The sequence below is a fragment of the Heterodontus francisci genome, chromosome 13 (genome assembly GCF_036365525.1).
Source record: "Heterodontus francisci isolate sHetFra1 chromosome 13, sHetFra1.hap1, whole genome shotgun sequence".
Lineage (NCBI taxonomy): Eukaryota > Metazoa > Chordata > Chondrichthyes > Heterodontiformes > Heterodontidae > Heterodontus > Heterodontus francisci.
This window is the reverse complement of record NC_090383.1, coordinates 18,544,427-18,564,377: the sequence shown is the minus strand read 5'-3', so window position 1 is coordinate 18,564,377 and position 19,951 is coordinate 18,544,427. Positions and strand designations below refer to the sequence as shown.

Below are 19,951 nucleotides of genomic sequence, written 5' to 3'. Positions count from 1 at the left end.
TGAGCTGAAATGTTCTTGAAGAAATATTAAATAAAAAAAAGGAGAGTGGCATCAAATTATTTGATTTCAAAAGAGCCGAGTTCAAGGAAATGCAAAGAGGGTCATCGGAGCACAGACAGAAGGAAATTCTGCTGAGGTTCCAGTCAGAGTCAATTCTGACCAAACCTCAGCAGATTAAGGGGCAATAAATATGATTATTATGGGATGTAAATAGGAGTTTTACAGAGAAGCAGAAGGTCATCCCAATGCACCCAAGGATATTCTGATAGTATTAGATGCAGTAGGACAAATTGTAAAGACATGGCAAAGCAAAATGGAAAAGATGATGAGAGAACTCAACAGCACGATTACTGACAACATATTTCCACTTGTGGGGAACATCAATACTAGGGGCCATAAATGTAAGATAGTCGTTAATAAAACCAATAACGAAGCTAGGCGAAATTTCTTTATCCGGAAAAGGTGAGAATGTGGAACTTGCTACCGCATGGAGCAGTTGAGGTGAATAACACAGATACATTTAAGGGGAAGCTAGATAAGTACATGAGGGAGAAAGGATATTCTGATAGTATTAGATGCAGTAGGATGTGAAGGGGCTCATGTAGAACATAAATATTGGCACAGACCAGTTGGGAATGTCCTGTTTGTGTACTGTAAAATTCTATGTAATTCTAAAACATCTCCAGCACCTAGGACTGGTGAACTAAGAAAGGGCAGAAAGTCCTGCAAGCTCTGCACAACTTTATGCCCAAATTCAGGAAGCAGTGGAGTTGGGCACTGTAAAGCAGGGTGCTGTGTGCACAGGGTGCTTTTCTGAGTGGGACCTGTCTGGAGCCACTTCCAAAAGGGCCTAATGCCAGGCGGCCAAAGCACATGCCGGTTTCAGGAGGCCGGCCCTTTTAACATGCGACTTGGGGCTTTACAACATACGCAGACCTCAACTGCCATTTTAGGATAGCATGCGTAGTGCACACTGCAGCCAGTATCAGCTGGTAATCCAACCAACGGGGAGCCCACAGTAAAGTGCTTATTGTAGGGCCTGTGACTCTCGTTTCATGCACTGACCGAATTGCATGCCAATGGAAGAAGCGAGCCAGTTGACCAACTCCTAGTCTTGCAGCTCCCACTCATACTATTCCCCCATCCCCTACATCACCCGCCTCCACCCACAAGCAAAATTGTCAGCAGGAATTCCCAATTTAACTTCTCAGTTTGAGAACGCTTTTTTTGGATGTTCGCGATATTTGATCACTGACTTCCTATCTCACCCCAGCAGACTGATCAATGGATAATCATGAAAATTTCCCACGTTAAACCGGAATGTTAAAGTGCTACTTTATCGCACTACCAGAAGCAACCTTTTGTCTTCTACCTGGAACTCCAATAGTCTCACTTCTGTTCTCTGGCTGTCATTCAAGTTGCTGACCATTTCATTCAATTCAGAGATAGAACTTTTGGACCATGTGTCGATCTCATCACTAATGTTGATCACATCCTCCCACAGTGCGAGACTCACACTTAGCCTTTCAATGTTGTCTTCCAGTCGCTCAGATACCTGTTAGAGGAGAATGTACACAGTCGGCTATTCGTAAAAGTGGTCTCTTTAAGTACAGCAAAATCTTCTAGCTCAATCAGTCTCAAGTACATACGATCTAATCAGCACAGAAACAGCTAAGAGTTTCCAAATATGAGGACTTTAGTCATTGATTATAAGGTCTAACAACATGGAGTTTTCCAGCAGTTCAGAGAATTTTGGACAAACATGAAATGTGTCCAATACACTTGCATCTCATGGTGTGATTGCTGGACCATTTTCTTTGCTCCTGAACAGAATTAACTGGCAATTCACTGATAGGAAGAAGTTTTGGGTTCAAGGCTATGCATGGACAGTCCTGTGAATGAGGGAGCAGAAAGGAAATAGATGGCAACAAAGGTTTCTTTTTCCATTCCATTCAAAAGGAACACAGAAGAGGCCCAAAATAATTCTGGATTGTCCTTACATCTAGCCACTGGTCCAAGACGTTGTCCAGATCTTGTTTGAGTGATACTGGGTCACACCCATGAATCTTCTTCAGTTCGGACAGCAGTTGTTTGGCTTTCGAGGTGAATCCATCCAGCTGCTCCTGACTCCCGTTTAACTCGGACTTCACCACTTCATGCTGGTCAACAAACAAAAAGAATCAGAGATAGACTTTACGGGGCATTTGATCTCAACACTAAAGATAACTTTCCGCGCGGTTTCTCCATCAAGAAGTTAAAGAAACGCCCACAGAAACGGAGTAAACTGCTGAAGTAGGCATTTCTCCAGAGGTGTGCATCAAGTTGGTGCCAAAAATACAGCAGAATGGAAAATCCCTGAGGAAGTTCAAGGCTGTTAGGTTTTCTCGATGACCATTTTTTGCAACACATTGCAGGATTATTTCTGATGACTTAAACTGACCCGTGATGATGGAGTTGAGAATTTTAAAATTTGTTAGCCCAGGTAAATGCATCACTGAATGCCGAAAAAAAATATATAAATACAGAACTTTGTAAGCACTGCAATGCAGTGTCCCTTACGTTTGTGTTGCAACACATTGAAATGTCTACATCATTATCCATCATGACATGTTGAATCAAGGCTTCACTCATATGATCAACACAAGCCAGTATTATTAGGTAGCACCATCCTCACAACCCAAGGGATTGTCCGAGCTGAACCAAGTGGCTGCACTGAGCCACCACCAATCAACAGCAACGAGCTAAAGCCAATAATTCAAAGATCACCTCGGCACATTATAATTTTGTGAAGCTGTATAGAAAGATAAGAACAAACAGAAGGAAGGATATTGAACGATGATCCTTATGAAAATGGTTAATGTATGCTGCAATTCCAAAAATGGAATATCAGGCCAGATGTGGGCAAGAGGAGAGATGCCATGGTTCCGCAGGTGGCCAGGAGGCCCTCAAGGACCACCCTCCACCACTAATGCCTCCAGCACTTTTTCTGTCCACCCTGGGACTCTCTTCTGGCCTGATGTTCCATTTTCCTTGTTTTAAATTGCAGTGCAGCTTCCCTTTAAAAGGATAGTGGGAGCAGCCGGAGAGGTCAATCCCCAGTGTCTAGCCCCTAGGACCTGGCAGCAGTGCCACAAGAAATCTAATGACCTCATGTAGATGGTCAAGATCAGTGAATGCATCTTCACCTGACAGCTCCTAACCACTACAACACCAGCTCAGCGCACCACATTCCCATCACTCACCAAGCAGCATTCCCTGGCACTCAGGGACTCACACCTCACATCCGGATACTCAACCTCACACATGTATCAATACTGCCAGTCTCACACATCCACCTCTCACTGCCTCCACATATGGCAGGCAGATCACCCAAACACAGTGTTACTCAACCACTGACATACATCCACCTCTCTTGCAGGACACAGTGGCATACAATAAAGGGGTACAAAGCAGAACCAGCAGGGGACGAGGATACCTGCATCTCCTGAGTCCTATGGAGGAAATGGCTCTCAGCATCATGGTGCCAGCTGCGATAGAGCCTATATCATCCAGTATTGCTGAGAACATTGAGGAAGACAGGTATGTTTCTGCCGATTGCCCCTTTTCAACTCCCAGCTCACCTTCATCCTGAGATCTGGAATGATGAACAAGCTGGAGATGGTGTAACCATGCACCTCCTGCTTCCAACCCCCACCGCCGCCCCCCTTCCCTCACACCAACCTTCCCCTCCTGATTTTCTGCTTTCAGACACCCAAGAATTGCCGCCAGCCCAGCCAGAGCAGCCCAAGGAGGAAGAGAGAGAGAGAGAGAGAGAGAGACAGCAAGAGCACAGCACTGATAAAGAGGCCCTGTAACTTGATCCGACAGTCACAGCCTCCAGCACAGATACTGGCACTGCACAGACCTTGGAGGCTACTATACAATTGGGTTCAGAACATGCTGATGTGGGCTGCAGCCAAGCCAGGAGTAAAGGATGGTGTGTTTGTCATTTCCCCAGAGGACAAGATCACAGGCGAGAACTGCTGCAGAGGGCTCAGATAAAGACCTCCTTGGGGCAGTATACAGAACAGCGTTACTGGGCAGGCACACGGAGATGCTGGGTACACTGGCTGGCCTGCCAGGCAGTCTCCTGTCGCTGTCTTGCAGCATGGAGGAGTCTGGCAAGAGGGCATCATGCAGAGCTTTCCCTCTCCGCAGTCTCTGCTCCATCACCCTGTCGTGCTGTAGATCCAGAGGCACTGCCACTGCTGCCCCCGTACCTCTTACAGCCTTTGTGTGGTCAGGTTACCAACTCCTGTGTCATCCCTGTGAGGATACAACAACATTGGGCGGCACAGTGGCGCAGTAGTTAGCACCGCAGCCTCACAGCTCCAGCGACCCGGGTTCAATTCTGGGGACTTCCTGTGTGGAGTTTGCAAGTTCTCCCTGTGTCTGCGTGGGTTTCCTCCGGGTGCTCCGGTTTCCTCCCACATGCCAAAGACTTGCTGGTTGATAGGTTAATTGGCCTTTATAATTTGCCCCTAGTATAGGTAGGTGGTAGGGAAATATAGGGACAGGTGGGGATGTAGTAGTAATGTGGAATTAGTGTAGGATTGGAATAAAATGGGTGGTTGATGGTCGGCACAGACTCAGTGGGCCGAAGGGCCTGTTTCAGTGCTGTATCTCTAAAAAAAAAAAATTCCCTGCCAAGTCCAGGAACTCATCACAACACCTCTAGAAACACTTCACAGTACTTTCAGACACTTTGTATTAGCAGAAACAAAAACAAGAAATGCTGGAATCACTCAGCAGGTCTGGCAGCATCTGTGGAAAGAGAAGCAGAGTTAACGTTTCGGGTCAGTGACCCTTCTTCGGAACTGACAAATATTAGAAAAGTCACAGATTATAAGCAAGTGAGGTGGGGGTGGGGCAAGAGATAACAAAGGAGAAGGTGCAGATTGGACCAGGCCACATAGCTGACCAAAAGGTCACGGAGCAAAGGCAAACAATATGTTAATGGTGTGTTGAAAGACAAAGCATTAGTACAGATTAGGTGTGAATACACTGAATATTGAACAGCAGCAAGTGCAAACCTGAAAAAAAAACCTGAAAAAAACAGTGGATAAGCAAACTGAACAAACTAAGATGAAATGAAATAAATGCAAAAAAAGATTGTAAAAAATGTAAAAAAGAATGTAAAAAAAAGGAAGAAAAAATAACTAAAAATGAAAGTAAAATGGGGGGCTGTCATGCTCTGAAATTATTGAACTCAATGTTCAGTTCGGCAGGCTGCAGTGTGCCTAATCGGTAGATGAGATGCTGTTCCTCGAGCTTGCGTTGATGTTCACTGGAACACTGCAGCAATCCCAGGACAGAGATGTGAGCATGAGAGCAGGGGGGAGTGTTGAAATGGCAAGCAACCGGAAGCTCAGGGTCCTGCTTGCGGACCGAGCGGAGATGTTCCGCAAAGCGGTCACCCAGTCTGCGCCTGGTATCCCCATTTTAGAGGAGACCACACTGTGAGCAGCGAATACAGTATACTACATTGAAAGAAGTACGAGTAAATCGCTGCTTCACCTGAAAGGAGTGTTTGGGGCCTGGGATAGTGAGGAGAGTGGAGGTAAATGGGCAGGTATTACACCTCCTGCGATTGCAGGGGAAGGTGCCCTGGGACGGGGACGAGGTGGTGGGGATAATGGAGGAGTGGACCAGGGTGTCGCGGAGGGAACGATCCCTTCGGAATGCTGACAGGGGAAGGGAGGGGAAGATGCGACTGGTAGTGGCATCACGCTGGAGGTGGCAAAAATGGCGGAGGATGATCCTTTGGATATGGAGGCTGGTGGGATGAAAAGTGAGGACAAGGGGAACCCTGTCACGGTTCTGGGAGGGAGGCGAAGGGGTGAGGGTAGAGGTGCGGGGAATGGGTCGGACACGGTTGAGGGCCCTGTCAACCACAGTGGGGAGAAATCCTCGGTTGAGGAAAAAGGAGGTCATATCAGAAGCACCGTCATGGAAGGTAGCATCATCAGAGCAGATGCGTCGGAGACGGAGAAACTGGGAGAATGGAATGGAGTCCTTACAGGAGGTAGGGTGTGAAGAAGTGTAGTCGAGGTAGCTGTGGGAGTCGGTGGGCTTATAATGGATATTGGTAGACAACCTATCCCCAGAGATGGAGACAGAGAAGTCGAGGAAGGGAAGGGAAGTGTCAGAGATGGACCATGTAAAGGTGAGAGAAGGGTGGAAATTGGAAGCAAAGTTGATAAAGTTTTCTAGTTCGGGGCGGGAGCAGGAAACGGCACCGATACAGTCATCAATGTACCGGAAAAAGAGTTGGGGGAGAGGGCCTGAGTAGGACTGGAACAAAGAATGCTCGACATATCCCACAAAAAGACAGGCATAACTAGGACCCATGCGGGTACCCATGGTGACACCTTTTACTTGAAGGAAGTGTGTGGAGTTGAAGGAGAAGTTGTTCAATGTGAGAACAAGGGTTCCCCTTGTCCTCACTTTTCATCCCACCAGCCTCCATATCCAAAGGATCATCCTCGCCATTTTCGCCACCTCCAGCGTGATGCCACTACCAGTCGCATCTTCCCCTCCCTTCCCCTGTCTGCATTCCAAAAGGATCGTCCCCTCCGCAACACCCTGGTCTACTCCTCCATTACCCCCACCACCTCGTCCCCGTCCCAGGGCACCTTCCCCTGCAATCGCAGGAGGTGTAATACCTGCCCATTTACCTCCACTCTCCTCACTATCCCAGGCCCCAAACACTCCTTTCAGGTGAAGCAGCGATTTACTTGTACTTCTTTCAATGTAGTATACTGTATTCGCTGCTCACAGTGTGGTCTCCTCTACAATGGGGAGACCAAGCGCAGACTGGGTGACTGCTTTGCGGAACATCTCCGCTCAGTCCGCAAGCAGGACCCTGAGCTTCCGGTTGCTTGCCATTTCAACACTCCCCCCTGCTCTCATGCTCACATCTCTGTCCTGGGATTGCTGCAGTGTTCCAGTGAACATCAACGCAAGCTCGAGGAACAGCATCTCATCTACCGATTAGGCACACTGCAGCCTGCCGGACTGAACATTGAGTTCAATAATTTCAGAGCATGACAGCCCCCCATTTTACTTTCATTTTTAGTTATTTTTTCTTCCTTTTTTTTACATTCTTTTTTACATTTTTTACAATCTTTTTTTGCATTTATTTCATTTCATCTTAGTTTGTTCAGTTTGCTTACCCACTGTTTTTTTCAGGTTTTTTTTTCAGGTTTGCACTTGCTGCTGTTCAATATTCAGTGTATTCACACCTAATCTGTACTAATGCTTTGTCTTTCAACACACCATTAACATATTGTTTGCCTTTGCTCCGTGACCTTTTGGTCAGCTATGTGGCCTGGTCCAATCTGCACCTTCTCCTTTGTTATCTCTTGCCCCACCCCCACCTCACTTGCTTATAATCTGTGACTTTTCTAATATTTGTCAGTTCCGAAGAAGGGTCACTGACCCGAAACGTTAACTCTGCTTCTCTTTCCACAGATGCTGCCAGACCTGCTGAGTGATTCCAGCATTTCTTGTTTTTGTTTCAGATTTCCAGCATCCCCAGTATTTTGCTTTTATTATTGTATTAGCAGAGGTTGTTCAAAATTACCTTATCTGAAAGTTGGGTGCCTGGCCCTTTAAATGGCATTGATGCAGGGCCCACCTCGCAGCTCAATGCTTGTTCTTTGCAGAGTAATGCGCAAAATCGTTCAATGGCACTCCCTGGGTCCAAATTAGTACGTCCAGTGTCACATCAGGGTTGTAGGGTTCTGTGACATCAGGACAATGCCACTTCACATGCTTCCAGCCCCGGCCGCAGCAGAAGCAGCTGGAGGTACAACACATACCTCCAGGAGGGCACAGGGCTTACCAAGCACTGCGGAAACCAAATTCACGCCCTAGATTTTTGTTTGCTTCAACATTATCTATTGGGTCCTCAGTTAGAACATCAGAGACCAAATGCTGGTTATGAATGATACTTCAATACTGGATTAACCATGGGAGGCCACTCCTGATGGTTGTGCATCAGAGGAAGGAGAGGCACTCCTGAAAAGTATGTCACAGTGTGTCTTCCAACACATAGCATGCACTGAAATTGTCATAGTCTGGGTCAAGATACTTATGGATGGGAAAACAACAAATAAGGGGAAAATCCCCAAATCATTATTTGAAATTTGTAACTGCGTGATATTAAGATTCCGTTAAAATATATTCCAACTCTGTGTGGCTGCTACACGCAGAAGCTGATGATTAACAGGACATGACAGCACGTACCCTGGACAGTGTTCTCCTTAAGTCTTCTTGATCCAATAGATTTGATTTGATCACAGTTACAGCTTCAGAATTTTCAACCACTTTGAGAAGAGTGGACTTGGAGCTCTGATAATCCCTCATGAGGGCAACGAGGAAGCAGCCCTGATCCTGACTGTAATGAAGAAATGGTAAATCAGTGTGACGTGTAGCTGGAGGGGAGAATGAACACACTTCATTCACACATTCCACAGAATGTCATTTAACAAAATCCGTAATTTATCATGAGGTAGAATTTCCATCGGGCATTCTCCCAATCTCCTGCAGTAACTTTGGTGGAAACCTCAGAAAAACACAGCAAACAACTTTGGCAATTTCCCGCTGGGGGATTGGGAGACCCACTCCTTGTAGAAATTTTACCCCATAGCGTAGGGCACGCTCTTCCAGTCCATAAACATTACTTGCCATTTCTGTCAACGTATCCCATTCAATTTTGCTTTGTCAACTGTCACACATGTACTTGCAGGCTGTGGCCACTAGGTGGGGCTGTGGAGCGTTTCTAAAGTCTCCCAACCCTTGTATTTACAAAATTAATCTACTCATCAAATAACCCTGAGCAACAGCCTAACAGTATTGGTTATATTGCTGGATTAGTAATCCAGAGAACCTGAGTTCTACACCAACTTGAGAATTGAATTCAGTTTGAAAAATTGGTAATTAAAAGCTGGTATCAATAAAGGTGAACATGAAGCTATTTTGTCATAACAACCCAACTGATGCACTCGTGGCCTTTAGGGAAGGGAACCCGCCATCCTGTATGTGACTCCAGTCCCCACACCAATTATGGTTGGCTCTTAACTGCCCTCCAAAGTGGCCTAGAAAGCCACTCAGTTGTATAAAGGCAACTTGTCACAAGCCTTGTCACAAGAACACAAGAAATAGGAGCAGAAGTAGACCATATGGCCTATCGAGTCTGCTCCGCCATTCAATATGATCATGGCTGATCTTGGGCTACAATTCCACTTTCCTGCCTGCTGCCCATATGCTTTGATTCCCTGCGAGACCAAAAATCTGTCTGCCCCAGCCTTAAATGTATTCAATGATGGAGCATCCACAACCCTCTGGGGTAGGGAATTCCAAACATCACAACCCTTTGAATGTAGTAATTTCTCCTCATCTCAGTCCTGAATGATTGACTCCTTATCCTGAGACTGTGTAACCATGTTCGAGATTCCCCAACCAGCGGAAACAATCTCTCAGCTTCTACCCTATCAAGCCCTTTCAGAATCTTGTGTGCCTCAATTAGATCACCTCTCATTCTTCTAAACTCCAGAGAATATGGGCCAAATTTACTTCGCCTCTCATTAAAGGACAACCCCCTCATCCCAGGGACCAATTTAGTAAATCTTCGCTGCACAGCCTCCAGTGCAAGTATATCCTTTCTTAAATGTGGAGACCAAAACTGCCCACAGTATTCGAGGTGTGGTCTCACCAAAGCCCTGCACAATTTTAGTAAGACTTCTTTATTCCTGTACTTGAATCCCCTTGCAATAAAGGCCAACATGCCACTTGCCTTCCTAATAGCCTGCTGCACCTACATGTTAACTTTCTGTGTTTCTTGTATGAGTACACCTAAGTCTCTCTGAACATCAACACTTACCAGTTTCACACCTTTTAAAAAATATTCTGCTTTTCTATTTTTACGACCAAAGTGAACAACTTCACACTTCCCTACATTATACTCCATATGTCAATGACACTACATCTCGAAAATGAATAAAGAAAATATTAATTTGTGTTGTACTCAATAAAAATGTAAATACATAACGGCCCACGCACAGTTAAGCCGCATGCAACTAATTTGGTCATCCAGCATCCAATTCAACTCAAATGAAATTTAAATAATTGTAATTTTGCATATTTTTACGCACATGATTAATTTAGTTGCGCTGAGGATAAAAATAACCTGAATTAATCATGAATCAGTGAGATAATGCAGCCTCTCATCTGATTAGTTTTACTGTACTCACATGTCGTTGATCAGCTTTTTGGTGTCATTCCAGGTCACTTGCAATAAGTTAATTTCTTTCTCAGCTTCCGTAGCGAGCGCCTTGTCTTTCTGAGCCAGCTGTTTTGCTTTGTCCATCAGCCACTGCAACTCGTGCTGCTGGGAGCTGAGATCTTCCTCAAACTGATTAAACAGCCTCAACCTACAGAAGGTAAGAACATTCCCTGGTTAGGCTCAAGCACGTCAGTGAAGTCCAGCTTTAAAAGTCTCTTCAACTCTCCTTCGAATGCAGAATCTGCAGGTTCTGCTTGGACATTCTAAACCAATACAGCACTGATATGTACCTGATCTCCAGGCACCCTCCTTTGCTCCATATCTCTTGATATCCTTACCCAACAACAATCTATCCTATTCAATTCAATTTCCTATTCAATTTCAGTTTATTTTCCATACGGAAATTCATTGCGGGCACATTGCTCATTCATTAAAATTACAATAAAAAGAAAGAAAATTACACTATCACAAAAAGTCTAACATGATTAATACGTGAAAAACTTATTCCAGAACATTAAAAATTAGTCTTGTAAGTTCCAAATGACCCCAGCATCCACAGCCTTTTGAGGGGGAGAATTCCAGATTTCCACTACCCTTTGTGTACAAGACAACTTCCTAATTTCACCCCTGAACAGTCTATCTCTCATTTTATTATGCCCCCCTTTTCTGGATTGCCACACCTGCAGAAATAGTATCTACCCTATAAAATCCCTTAAACATTTTAAATACTCTAGTTAGATCACCCCTTAACGTTCTCCATTCAAGAGAATACAAGTCTACCCCATGCAACCTGTCCTCATAATTTAATCCTTTTATTCTTGGTATCATTCTGGTAAATCAGTGCTGCACTCCCTCCAAAGCCAATGTATCCTTCGTGAAGTGCCCAAAACTGAATACAGCAGCATTGAGATAAAGGCCAATGTTTCATTAGCATTTCATATTACTTTTTGTACCTGTGCAGCAGCTTTTAGTGATCTGTATACATGGACATCTAAATCCTCCACAGTTCCCAGTCTCCCACCGCTAAGAAAATATTCCAGACTTTGTTTCTCTTGGCTTTAAAATGATGACCTCCACATTGTTCCCACATTGAGCTCCATCTGCCATCATTTTGCCCATTCACTTAGTCCGTCAATGTCCCTTTGCAACATCCTGCTCACCTTTATACAACCTACTTAGTGTCATCTGCAGACATGGATATATAATGTAGTGAAAAGCTGAAGCTTCAGTAGTTGGCCATGACGGATTGGGAAACGTTACTTAAAGGGACGACGGTTGATAGGCAATGGCAAACATTCGAAGAGTGCATGGATGAACTGCAACAATTGTTTATCCCTATCTGGCGCAAAGGTAAAACAGGAAAGGTAGCCAAACCATGGCTTACAAGGGAAATTAGAGATAGCATTAGATCCAAGGAAGAGGCATATAAATTTGCCAGGAAAAACAACAGACCTGAGGACTGGGAGCAGTTTAGAATTCAACAAAGGAGGACCAAAGGATTGATTAAGAAGGGGAAAATAAAGTACGAGAGCAAGCTTGCGGGGAACATAAAAACTGACTGTAAAAGTTTCTATTGGTATGTGAAGAGAAAAAGACTGGTGAAGACAAATGTAGGTCCCTAACAGTCAGAAACAAGGGAATTTAATATGGGGAATAAAGAAATGGCTGACCAACTAAATGCATACTTTGGTTCTGTCCTCACAAAGGAGGACACAAATATCATACCAGAAATATTGGGGAACACAGGTCTTAGTGAGGGAGAGGAACTGAAAGAAATCAGTATTAGTAGAGAAATGGTGCTGGGGAAATTGATGGGATTGAAGACCGATAAATCCCCAGGGCCTGATGGTATGCATCCCAGAGTACTTAAGGAAGTGGCCCTAGAAATAGTGGATTCTATAGACTCTGGAACAGTTCCTGCAGATTGGAGGGTAGCTAATGTAACCCCACTATTTAAAAAGGGAGCTAGAGAGAAAGCAGGGAATTATAGACCAGTCAGCCTGACGTCGGTAGTGGGGAAATTCTAGAGTCCATTATCAAAGATTTTATAGCAGAGCACTTGGAGAACAGTGGTAGAATCAGGCAGAGTCAACATGGATTTACGAAAGGGAAATCATGCTTGACAAATCTACTAGAATTCTTCGAGGATGTAACTAGTAGAGTTGATGAGGGGGAGCCAGTGGATGTGGTTTATTTGGACTTTCAGAAGGCTTTCAACAAGGTCCCACATAAGAGACTAGCGTGTAAAATTAAAGCGCATGGGATTGGGGGTAGTGTACTGCGATGGATAGAAAATTGGTTGGTGGACAGGAAACAAAGAGTAGGCAGGCAGTGACTAGTGGGGTATCGCAAGGATCGGAGCTAGGACCCCAGCTATTCACAATATATATTAATGATTTAGAAGAGGGAACTAAATGTAATATCTCCAAATTTGCAGATGACACAAAACTGGGTGGGAGGGTGAGTTGTGAGGAGGATGCAGAGAGGGTGATTTGGACAAGTTGAGTGAGTGGGCTAATGCATGGCAGATGCAGTATAATGTGGATAAATGTGAGGTTATCCACTTTGGTAGCAAAAACAGCAAGGCAGATTATTATCTGAACGGCTATAAACTGAGAGAGGAGAATATGCAGCGAGACCTGGGTGTTCTCGTACACCAGTCGCTGAAGGTAAGCATGCAGGTGCAACAGGCGGTAAAAAAGGCAAATGGTATGTTGGCCTTCATAGCGAGAGGATTCGAGTAAAGGAGCAGGGATGTCTTGCTGCAATTATACAGGGCCTTGGTGAGGCCACACCTGGAATATTGTGTGCAGTTTTGGTCTCCTTATCTGAGGAAGGATGTTCTTGCTATAGAGGGAGTGCAGCGAAGGTTTACCAGACTAATTCCTGGGATGGCGGGACTGACGTATGAGGAGAGATTGAGTCGGTTAGGATTATATTCACAGGAGTTCAGAAGAGTGAGGGGGGGAATCTCATAGAAACCTATAAAATTCTAACAGGACTTGACAGGGTAGATGCAGGAAGGATGTTCCCGATGGTGAGGGAGTCCAGAACCAGGGGTCATAGTCTCAGGATACGCGGTAAACCTTTCAGGACTGAGATGAGGAGAAATTTCTTCACCCAGAGAGTGGTGAGCCTGTGGAATTCGCTACCACAGAAAGCAGCTGAGGCCAAAACATTGTATGTTTTCAAGAAGGAATTAGATATAGCTCTTGGGTCTAAAGCAATCAAAGGATATGGGGCGAAAGCGGGAACAGGCTATTGAGTTGGATGATCAGCCATGATCATAATGAATGGCGGAGCAGGCTCGAGGGCTGAATGGCCTACTCCTGCTTCTATTTTCTATGTTTCCATGTTTACAGATCTCTGGGGAATACCACTATCACACACCGCCAATCAAATGCATTCCCTTTGTCCCTATACTACGTCTCCTACCTCCCGACCATTAACTGAGCCATACACCTGAAACTGCTCACATCTGAAATGACTAAACACACCAGCCAAATCCCAAATTCATCCATCCTGGCAAATTCAGGAAAATCTCGGGAAAGGTCTTCAAAGCAAATTCCTTATAACTGGAATAATCAGTGAGATTTGAAAGTTTGCTAAAGGAAGGGATTCTATTTATATAGCACTCTATCACATCTTCAGGGGTCCCAAAATGCTTCACTGTGTTTCGTAGGCAAACACAACAGCCAATTTACTCACAACAAAGTTACAGAAACAGGAAATCAGACTGGTTAATCTGGTTTTTGGCTGAGAGGTAATATTGGCCAGGCAACCAGCAAGAACTCACTAGCTCTTCTTCAAAAAGTGCCATGGGATATTTTACGAATATTTGAGAAGGTAGACTGGGCTTCAGTTTAACGTCTCATCTGAAAGACAACACCTTTGAAGTGCAGCACCCCCTTGGTACTGCGCTGGAGTGTCAGTCTGGATCATGTACTCAAATCTCTGGAATGGGGCTCGAACCCTCAACCTCATTGGTTGTGAAGCACTTTGGGATGTCCTGAGGTTGTGAAAGGTGCTATATAAATACAAGTTTTCTTTCTTTAATCCAGAATGAACCAGTTAGCAATAAACAGAATTAGAAGATAAGGCCCTGGCTACAGAGTGGCTCGGGTATAAAATTAAATCCTGACCCGGGTCCGACTCGACAACCGTCAATCCAAACCTGACCCGGGCCTGAGTCTTTTAATTTTTTTAAATGCCTGACCCAAACCCAACACATGTAGACGGGTTTGGTCGGCTTCGGTCGGGTCGCCAGGCTTTCGTCCTGGCTGTGTGTCTGCACTTTTAGAATCAAACTCACTTGATCCACGTTATATAGTAACAGTAGGCACGGTCTGTACAGTAGAACTGCACAAACTTGCATTGAAATCATTCCTTCAAGGAAGCTACAATGAAGTCTTTGTTTCAATGACTCAACAGACCTTAAGAAAAATCAATTTGCCAGCTTGTTGAATGGAACTGAATTGCTTGGGTTTGGAAGTTTACTTCAGTTTCGTTACATAGCTGAGTCCCATTGTTACTTTACTTCAGGTAGAATCAAAGATCTCATTGTTTGTACCAACTATGACAGTGCTGCAATACTCTCTTTTGGGTTGACGTAGACTGGTGAATTAAACTCTGCATGTCAGAGGACTTTCAAAGGAGGGTGCAAAGAATGGCTGAGGGCAGAATGAGTTTAAAATAGCTCAGGGACGATTCCAACTCTGAACATTTTTCTCTCTAATATTTGATAGGGTTGAAGTGTGACCTTTGTTGTTTCTATCTTCTGAAAACAGCATTATTATGGAAATTCATTTTAGAACCATGTTTGACTATTTGTGTCCAATACTGTACCCAGCACACTCCCTTGGAGTATATTCACCTGAGCTGTAAAGCTGGTAGAGTAGGTTCTTTCAAACCCTCGTTGTCTGCTTTTTCTTCAATGTCTTCAATGGTCTTCAACAACTGTTCCTTGCGTTCTTTAAATGATTTCCACAGAGAGTTCAGTGCTTCGGCCTCACTTTGCTTGGTGCCCAGGAGGTTCTGGACGGACTCCAGTTCTGCCTCTAGTCCTTCGGCCAAGGCCCGACAGGAGGTCCTTGAATCAGAACCCACATCCTTCATATGGCACTGAGCTTTACTGATGAGTGCATCAAGGGCTGTAGCTTGGGATTCCAATTGTTTAATATCTGGTGTCACGTCGCCCAGCTCCTTATCCAGCAACTCCGTCTTCACCTTGTCCCAGTTAGTCGCTGTCTCAACAGTCTTCCTAATCCTGTGAAGCACGTTTCCTGCAACTCTGTGGGTTTCCAGGAAAGAAGACAGCTGTTTGAGGACCTCTTTCCTTCGCTCAACGACCTGATTGGCCTCCTGGAAAAGTTGAAAGCACTCCTCGGTCCTGCCGTGGAGAAGCTGGTCCTGTGGGTCACACATGGAGCACAGATGGTCCACCTGGTCCTTCAGGCTTTGCTGGTCAGCACACTGCTGTTCTACAGCTCCTGCCTGGTCCTACACATTGAAACAACAGGACAAGAATTACAAAGGGTTAACTCAATGGGGGTAGAATTACTGTTACAGATATATAAAGCACTGGTTAGACCCCATATAGAGTACAGTGTTCAGTTCTGGCTGCCACACCTCAGGAAGGATATATTGGTCTTGGAGGGGTGCAATGCAGATTCACTGGAATGATACCTGGGATAAAAGGGTTAAATTATAAGGAAAGATTACATGGACAGGGCTTGTATTCCCTTGAATTTAGAAGATTAAGGGGGTGATCAAATTGAGGTGTTTAAGTTCAGCCTCTCAAGCCTGTTTTGCCATTCACTTAGATCCTGACTGATCTGTGTCTTAGCTTCACCTACCCGCCTTGGCTCCTTAACGCCAATAAAAATCTATCAATCACAGTTTTGAAATTTCAATTGACCTAGCCGCAAAAGCTTCATAAAGGAAATAGTTCCAGATTTCCAGTATTTTTATGTGAAGAAGTGCATCCTAACACCACTCTAAAGAAGCCTCGTTCCAAGTTTAAGGCTATGCCCCTTTGTCCTGGACTCCCCACCAGAAGAGTGGGAAGGAAATAGTTTCTCTCTTTCTACCCTTTCAATTCCACTAATCATCTTAAACAGCGCAATTACATCACTCCTTAATCTTCCATACTCGAGGGAATACAAACCTGGCAAGCCCAGAATATTCCCTACTGGGGCCTGGGAGATTAGGTTTGTTCCTCCAGGCCCCACAGGGAAAGTCTCGGCCTCCCCATCTCAGATTCCCAACCCCTTCGCCCTGGAAAACCCCTCCCCTCCACCAACCTGCAAGAGGGGAAGTAGCTAAGAATGTTTGATCTCTCCTCCCAGCAGTCACTCTGCATCCGCCTCCAACTCGTTCCATGTGGGAAGTAGCCCAATGATACTCAAATGAAGCCTGGCCCTTAAAGAAGCCCAGGTCTGAATTTTGGCCAGCGGGTGCGATTCACTCCCACTTCCCAACCACCCCAATCACCTGCCTGAACCTTGCTCCAGGTTAAACGTAGTCTTAAAATTGGCTTTCATTGAGTTGCAAAGCAAAGAGGTGTTGACCAAATCATTGTTTTTGCCACAATCCCACTGCATTTTATTTGTTTTGTTCTTTGGTCAGCTGAAAGACTTTTCAATAATTGTGACGGTGAAAGTTCCCCGGCCACTGAGCTTATCCATTAGTTACTCAAAACCTGCTCCCGACTCAGCACCAATCACACCGGAAGTATTGATTTTCGAGTGCTGAGCTGCTGTATTACATTCAGTCTGTGCTCCATCAGGAGGTTCTGTTGCCTGTGAAAGATCACTTCATTTATTAGCAGACAAGTTTACACAGCAATGAACTGGCAAGTGAATGAGAAACAGTCTCATGAGGATCTGACCAGCATTGACTTACTTACAGCAACTCATATTTTTTGTAAACTTTAGTTTCAGGCTTGAAAGTTGTTGTTTATTGAGGAAGTGAAGGGAGAATACAGAAAGTCTTAATCTTGCCCTGTAATCTGCACCCAAGATGGAAGATCTAACATATGATCTCTGACCAGGCACGTCTTGAGTTTATTTAAATGAGGAATAAGAAAAAAAGAACTAGCTTGCATTTATGTAGCATCTTTCACAACCTAAGGACATCCCAAGTTATTGTGCAGCCAATGTGAAGTGTAGTCACTGCTGTAATGTAGGAAACACAGCAGACAATTTGCAGATAGCAAGATCTCACAAACAGCGGTGTGATAATGTCCAGATAATAAGTCTAAGTGTTGCCTGAGGGATAAATATTTGCCAGGTCACCAGGGAGAATTCCCCTGGTCCACTTTGAAATGATGCCAATGGGATCTTTTGCATCCACCTGAGAGGGCAGATGGAGCCTCAGTTTAATGTCTCATCCAAAAGACGGCACCTCCGGCAGTGCAGCACTCCCTCAGTATTACACGAGAGTGTCAGCCTAGATTATATGCTCAAGTCTCTGAAGCGTGGTTTGAGCCTGCAACCTTCTGACTCACAGGTAGAAGGGAGACCTATTGAGCCACTGCTGAAACCTCGACTCAGCATACACAGATACAGAGAAGAGCGAGGACACTTGCATCCAGTCAGTTTGCGTTAATACTGAGGCAACAGTATTACCACGGTGCTAAGAGTCATTGTTTGACATAACAGCTACCAGGCATGGTAGCCCAGTGGTGAATGTACTGGATGAATAATCCATGGGTCAGGTGTTCAAATCCCGCCATGGCAAGTTATGAAACTAAATTCAATATTTGTTGAAAATATTTAAAAGAAAATGTTCTGGGGATGTGGGCATTGCTGGTTAAGCTGGCATTTATTGCCCATCCCTAGCTGCCCTGAGAAAGTATGACACAACTGGCTGGTTTGCCAGGCCACTTCAGTGTCAGACTGGAATCACATACAGGCCCAGACTGGGTAAAGACGACAGAATTCTTCTCTAAAAGGCATTAGTAAACCAGTTGGGTTTACAAGATGAAGTCATCTTGAAAATCACGTTTCTCTGCCTCTCCTGTTGCTCAGGGACAGGCACAGTCCCTCTTTCAAAAAAGTACCTTACTCATTAAAAAAAACAGAAAATGCTGTAAACACTCTGCAAGTCAGGCAGCATTTGTGGAGAGAGGAAAGCAGAGCTAATGTTTCAGTTCAACCGCGGTCTGATGAAAGGTCATCAACCTCAAAGTTTAATTCTGTTTTTCTTTCTCTCTCTCTAAATGCTGCCTGACCTGCCGAGTGCTTCCAGAATTTTCTGTTCTGATTTCATATTTCCAGCATCCGCAGTATTTTACATTTGGTTCTAATTATGTTATTTAACTAATAACTAGACCAGATAGAGGGGAAGTTATGAAGGGGTTACAAATGTGAAAAAATACTATTTCCATTGAGGGCAAAGAGAACAGGGCTGGTGTAAATTGAGCTGCCAATTCTCCACCGCCCTGTCACAACATTTGTTTTTTTTTTAAATAAGAAGCTGAGGAGTTTTACCTTTATGTGATTCAAAGCAGGTTGCAGATCTGTAGAACTGATCTCAGAGGTTGACTGTAGGCCGCTTAGAAAGCGTTCAACCCAGTAAGAAAATCTTAACAAACACTCATCAAACTGCTGGTGCTTTTCAATTGCATCCTCAAAGAAACGAATCCTGCAGAACAAAAGCAGTGATACATAGTTAGTACTGAGGCTTGGAACATCAACGCAAGCTCGAGGAACAGCATCTCATTTACCGATTAGGCACACTACAGCCTGCCGGACTGAACATTGAATTCAATAATTTCAGAGCATGACAGCACCCCCCCCCCCTTTTTATGTTGTTATTTTTTCTTTTTTCTTTGGTTATTTTATTTTAGGTTTTTTAGTGTGTTTAGTTTGTTTCTACTGTGCCTAACCACTGTTTCTGTTTTTTTTTATTTTTTAAATGTGTGTGCTTGGAGTGCTTTGTGCTTTACAATCTATTCACACCCTCTCTGTACCAAAGCTTTGTCTTTCAGCACACCATTAACATACCATTTGCCTTTGTTCCATGACCTTCTGGTCAGTTATTCTCTTGTCCTATCAACACCTTCTCTTTTGTTATCTCTTGCACCCCCGCCCCCCGCTTTACTTGCTTAAAATCTTTTACATTTCTAATATTTGTCTGTTCTGAAGAAGGATCACTGACCTGAAATGTTAACTCTGCTTCTCTTTCCACAGATGCTGCCAGACCTGCTGAGTATTTCCAGCATTTCTTGTTTTTATTTCAGATTTCCAGCATCTACAGTATTTTGCTTTTATATGTTATATTATTGTTGGAATATCTCTGCTCCTCTGTTCACTCAGTGAACCACATGGGGGTGGAATTGGAGTCAGAACAGGGAAATTTTCTTTGTGAAAGGACATCAGTGAACTAGTTGGGTTTTTACAACAATCCAACAGCTTCATGATCACATTTACTCATGTTCAAACTTTTTATTCCCTCAAACTGCCATGGAGAGATTTGGGGCAGGATTTTCCCTCCAGGAGCGGGAAACAGAGGTCGGGGCTGTTTCCACTTGCTGAACCCACCCCCAGGAACAGTCACCCATTGTGATTGTCATGGGAGTGTCCCTTTAATTGGCCTGGAGACAGGCTCGCTGTCCAATTA

At 44.4% G+C, this 19,951-nt stretch overlaps 1 protein-coding gene across 10 annotated transcripts in view; it reads right to left on the bottom strand.

Moving 5' to 3' along the window:
• The window catches only part of LOC137376257 (nesprin-1-like), a 500,292-nt gene that overhangs the window by 295,965 nt on the left and 184,376 nt on the right, over positions 1–19,951 (bottom strand). For all 10 annotated transcript variants that reach the window (XM_068044441.1, XM_068044433.1, XM_068044435.1 and 7 more), the window contains exons 37-42: positions 18,820–18,973; positions 15,201–15,826; positions 10,296–10,475; positions 8,290–8,440; positions 2,001–2,159; positions 1,373–1,555 (exon numbers count right to left, since the gene is read on the bottom strand). In XM_068044441.1, the coding sequence (XP_067900542.1) occupies positions 1,373–1,555; positions 2,001–2,159; positions 8,290–8,440; positions 10,296–10,475; positions 15,201–15,826; positions 18,820–18,973 (1,453 nt within the window). The remainder of the gene's footprint in view (positions 1–1,372; positions 1,556–2,000; positions 2,160–8,289; positions 8,441–10,295; positions 10,476–15,200; positions 15,827–18,819; positions 18,974–19,951) is intronic.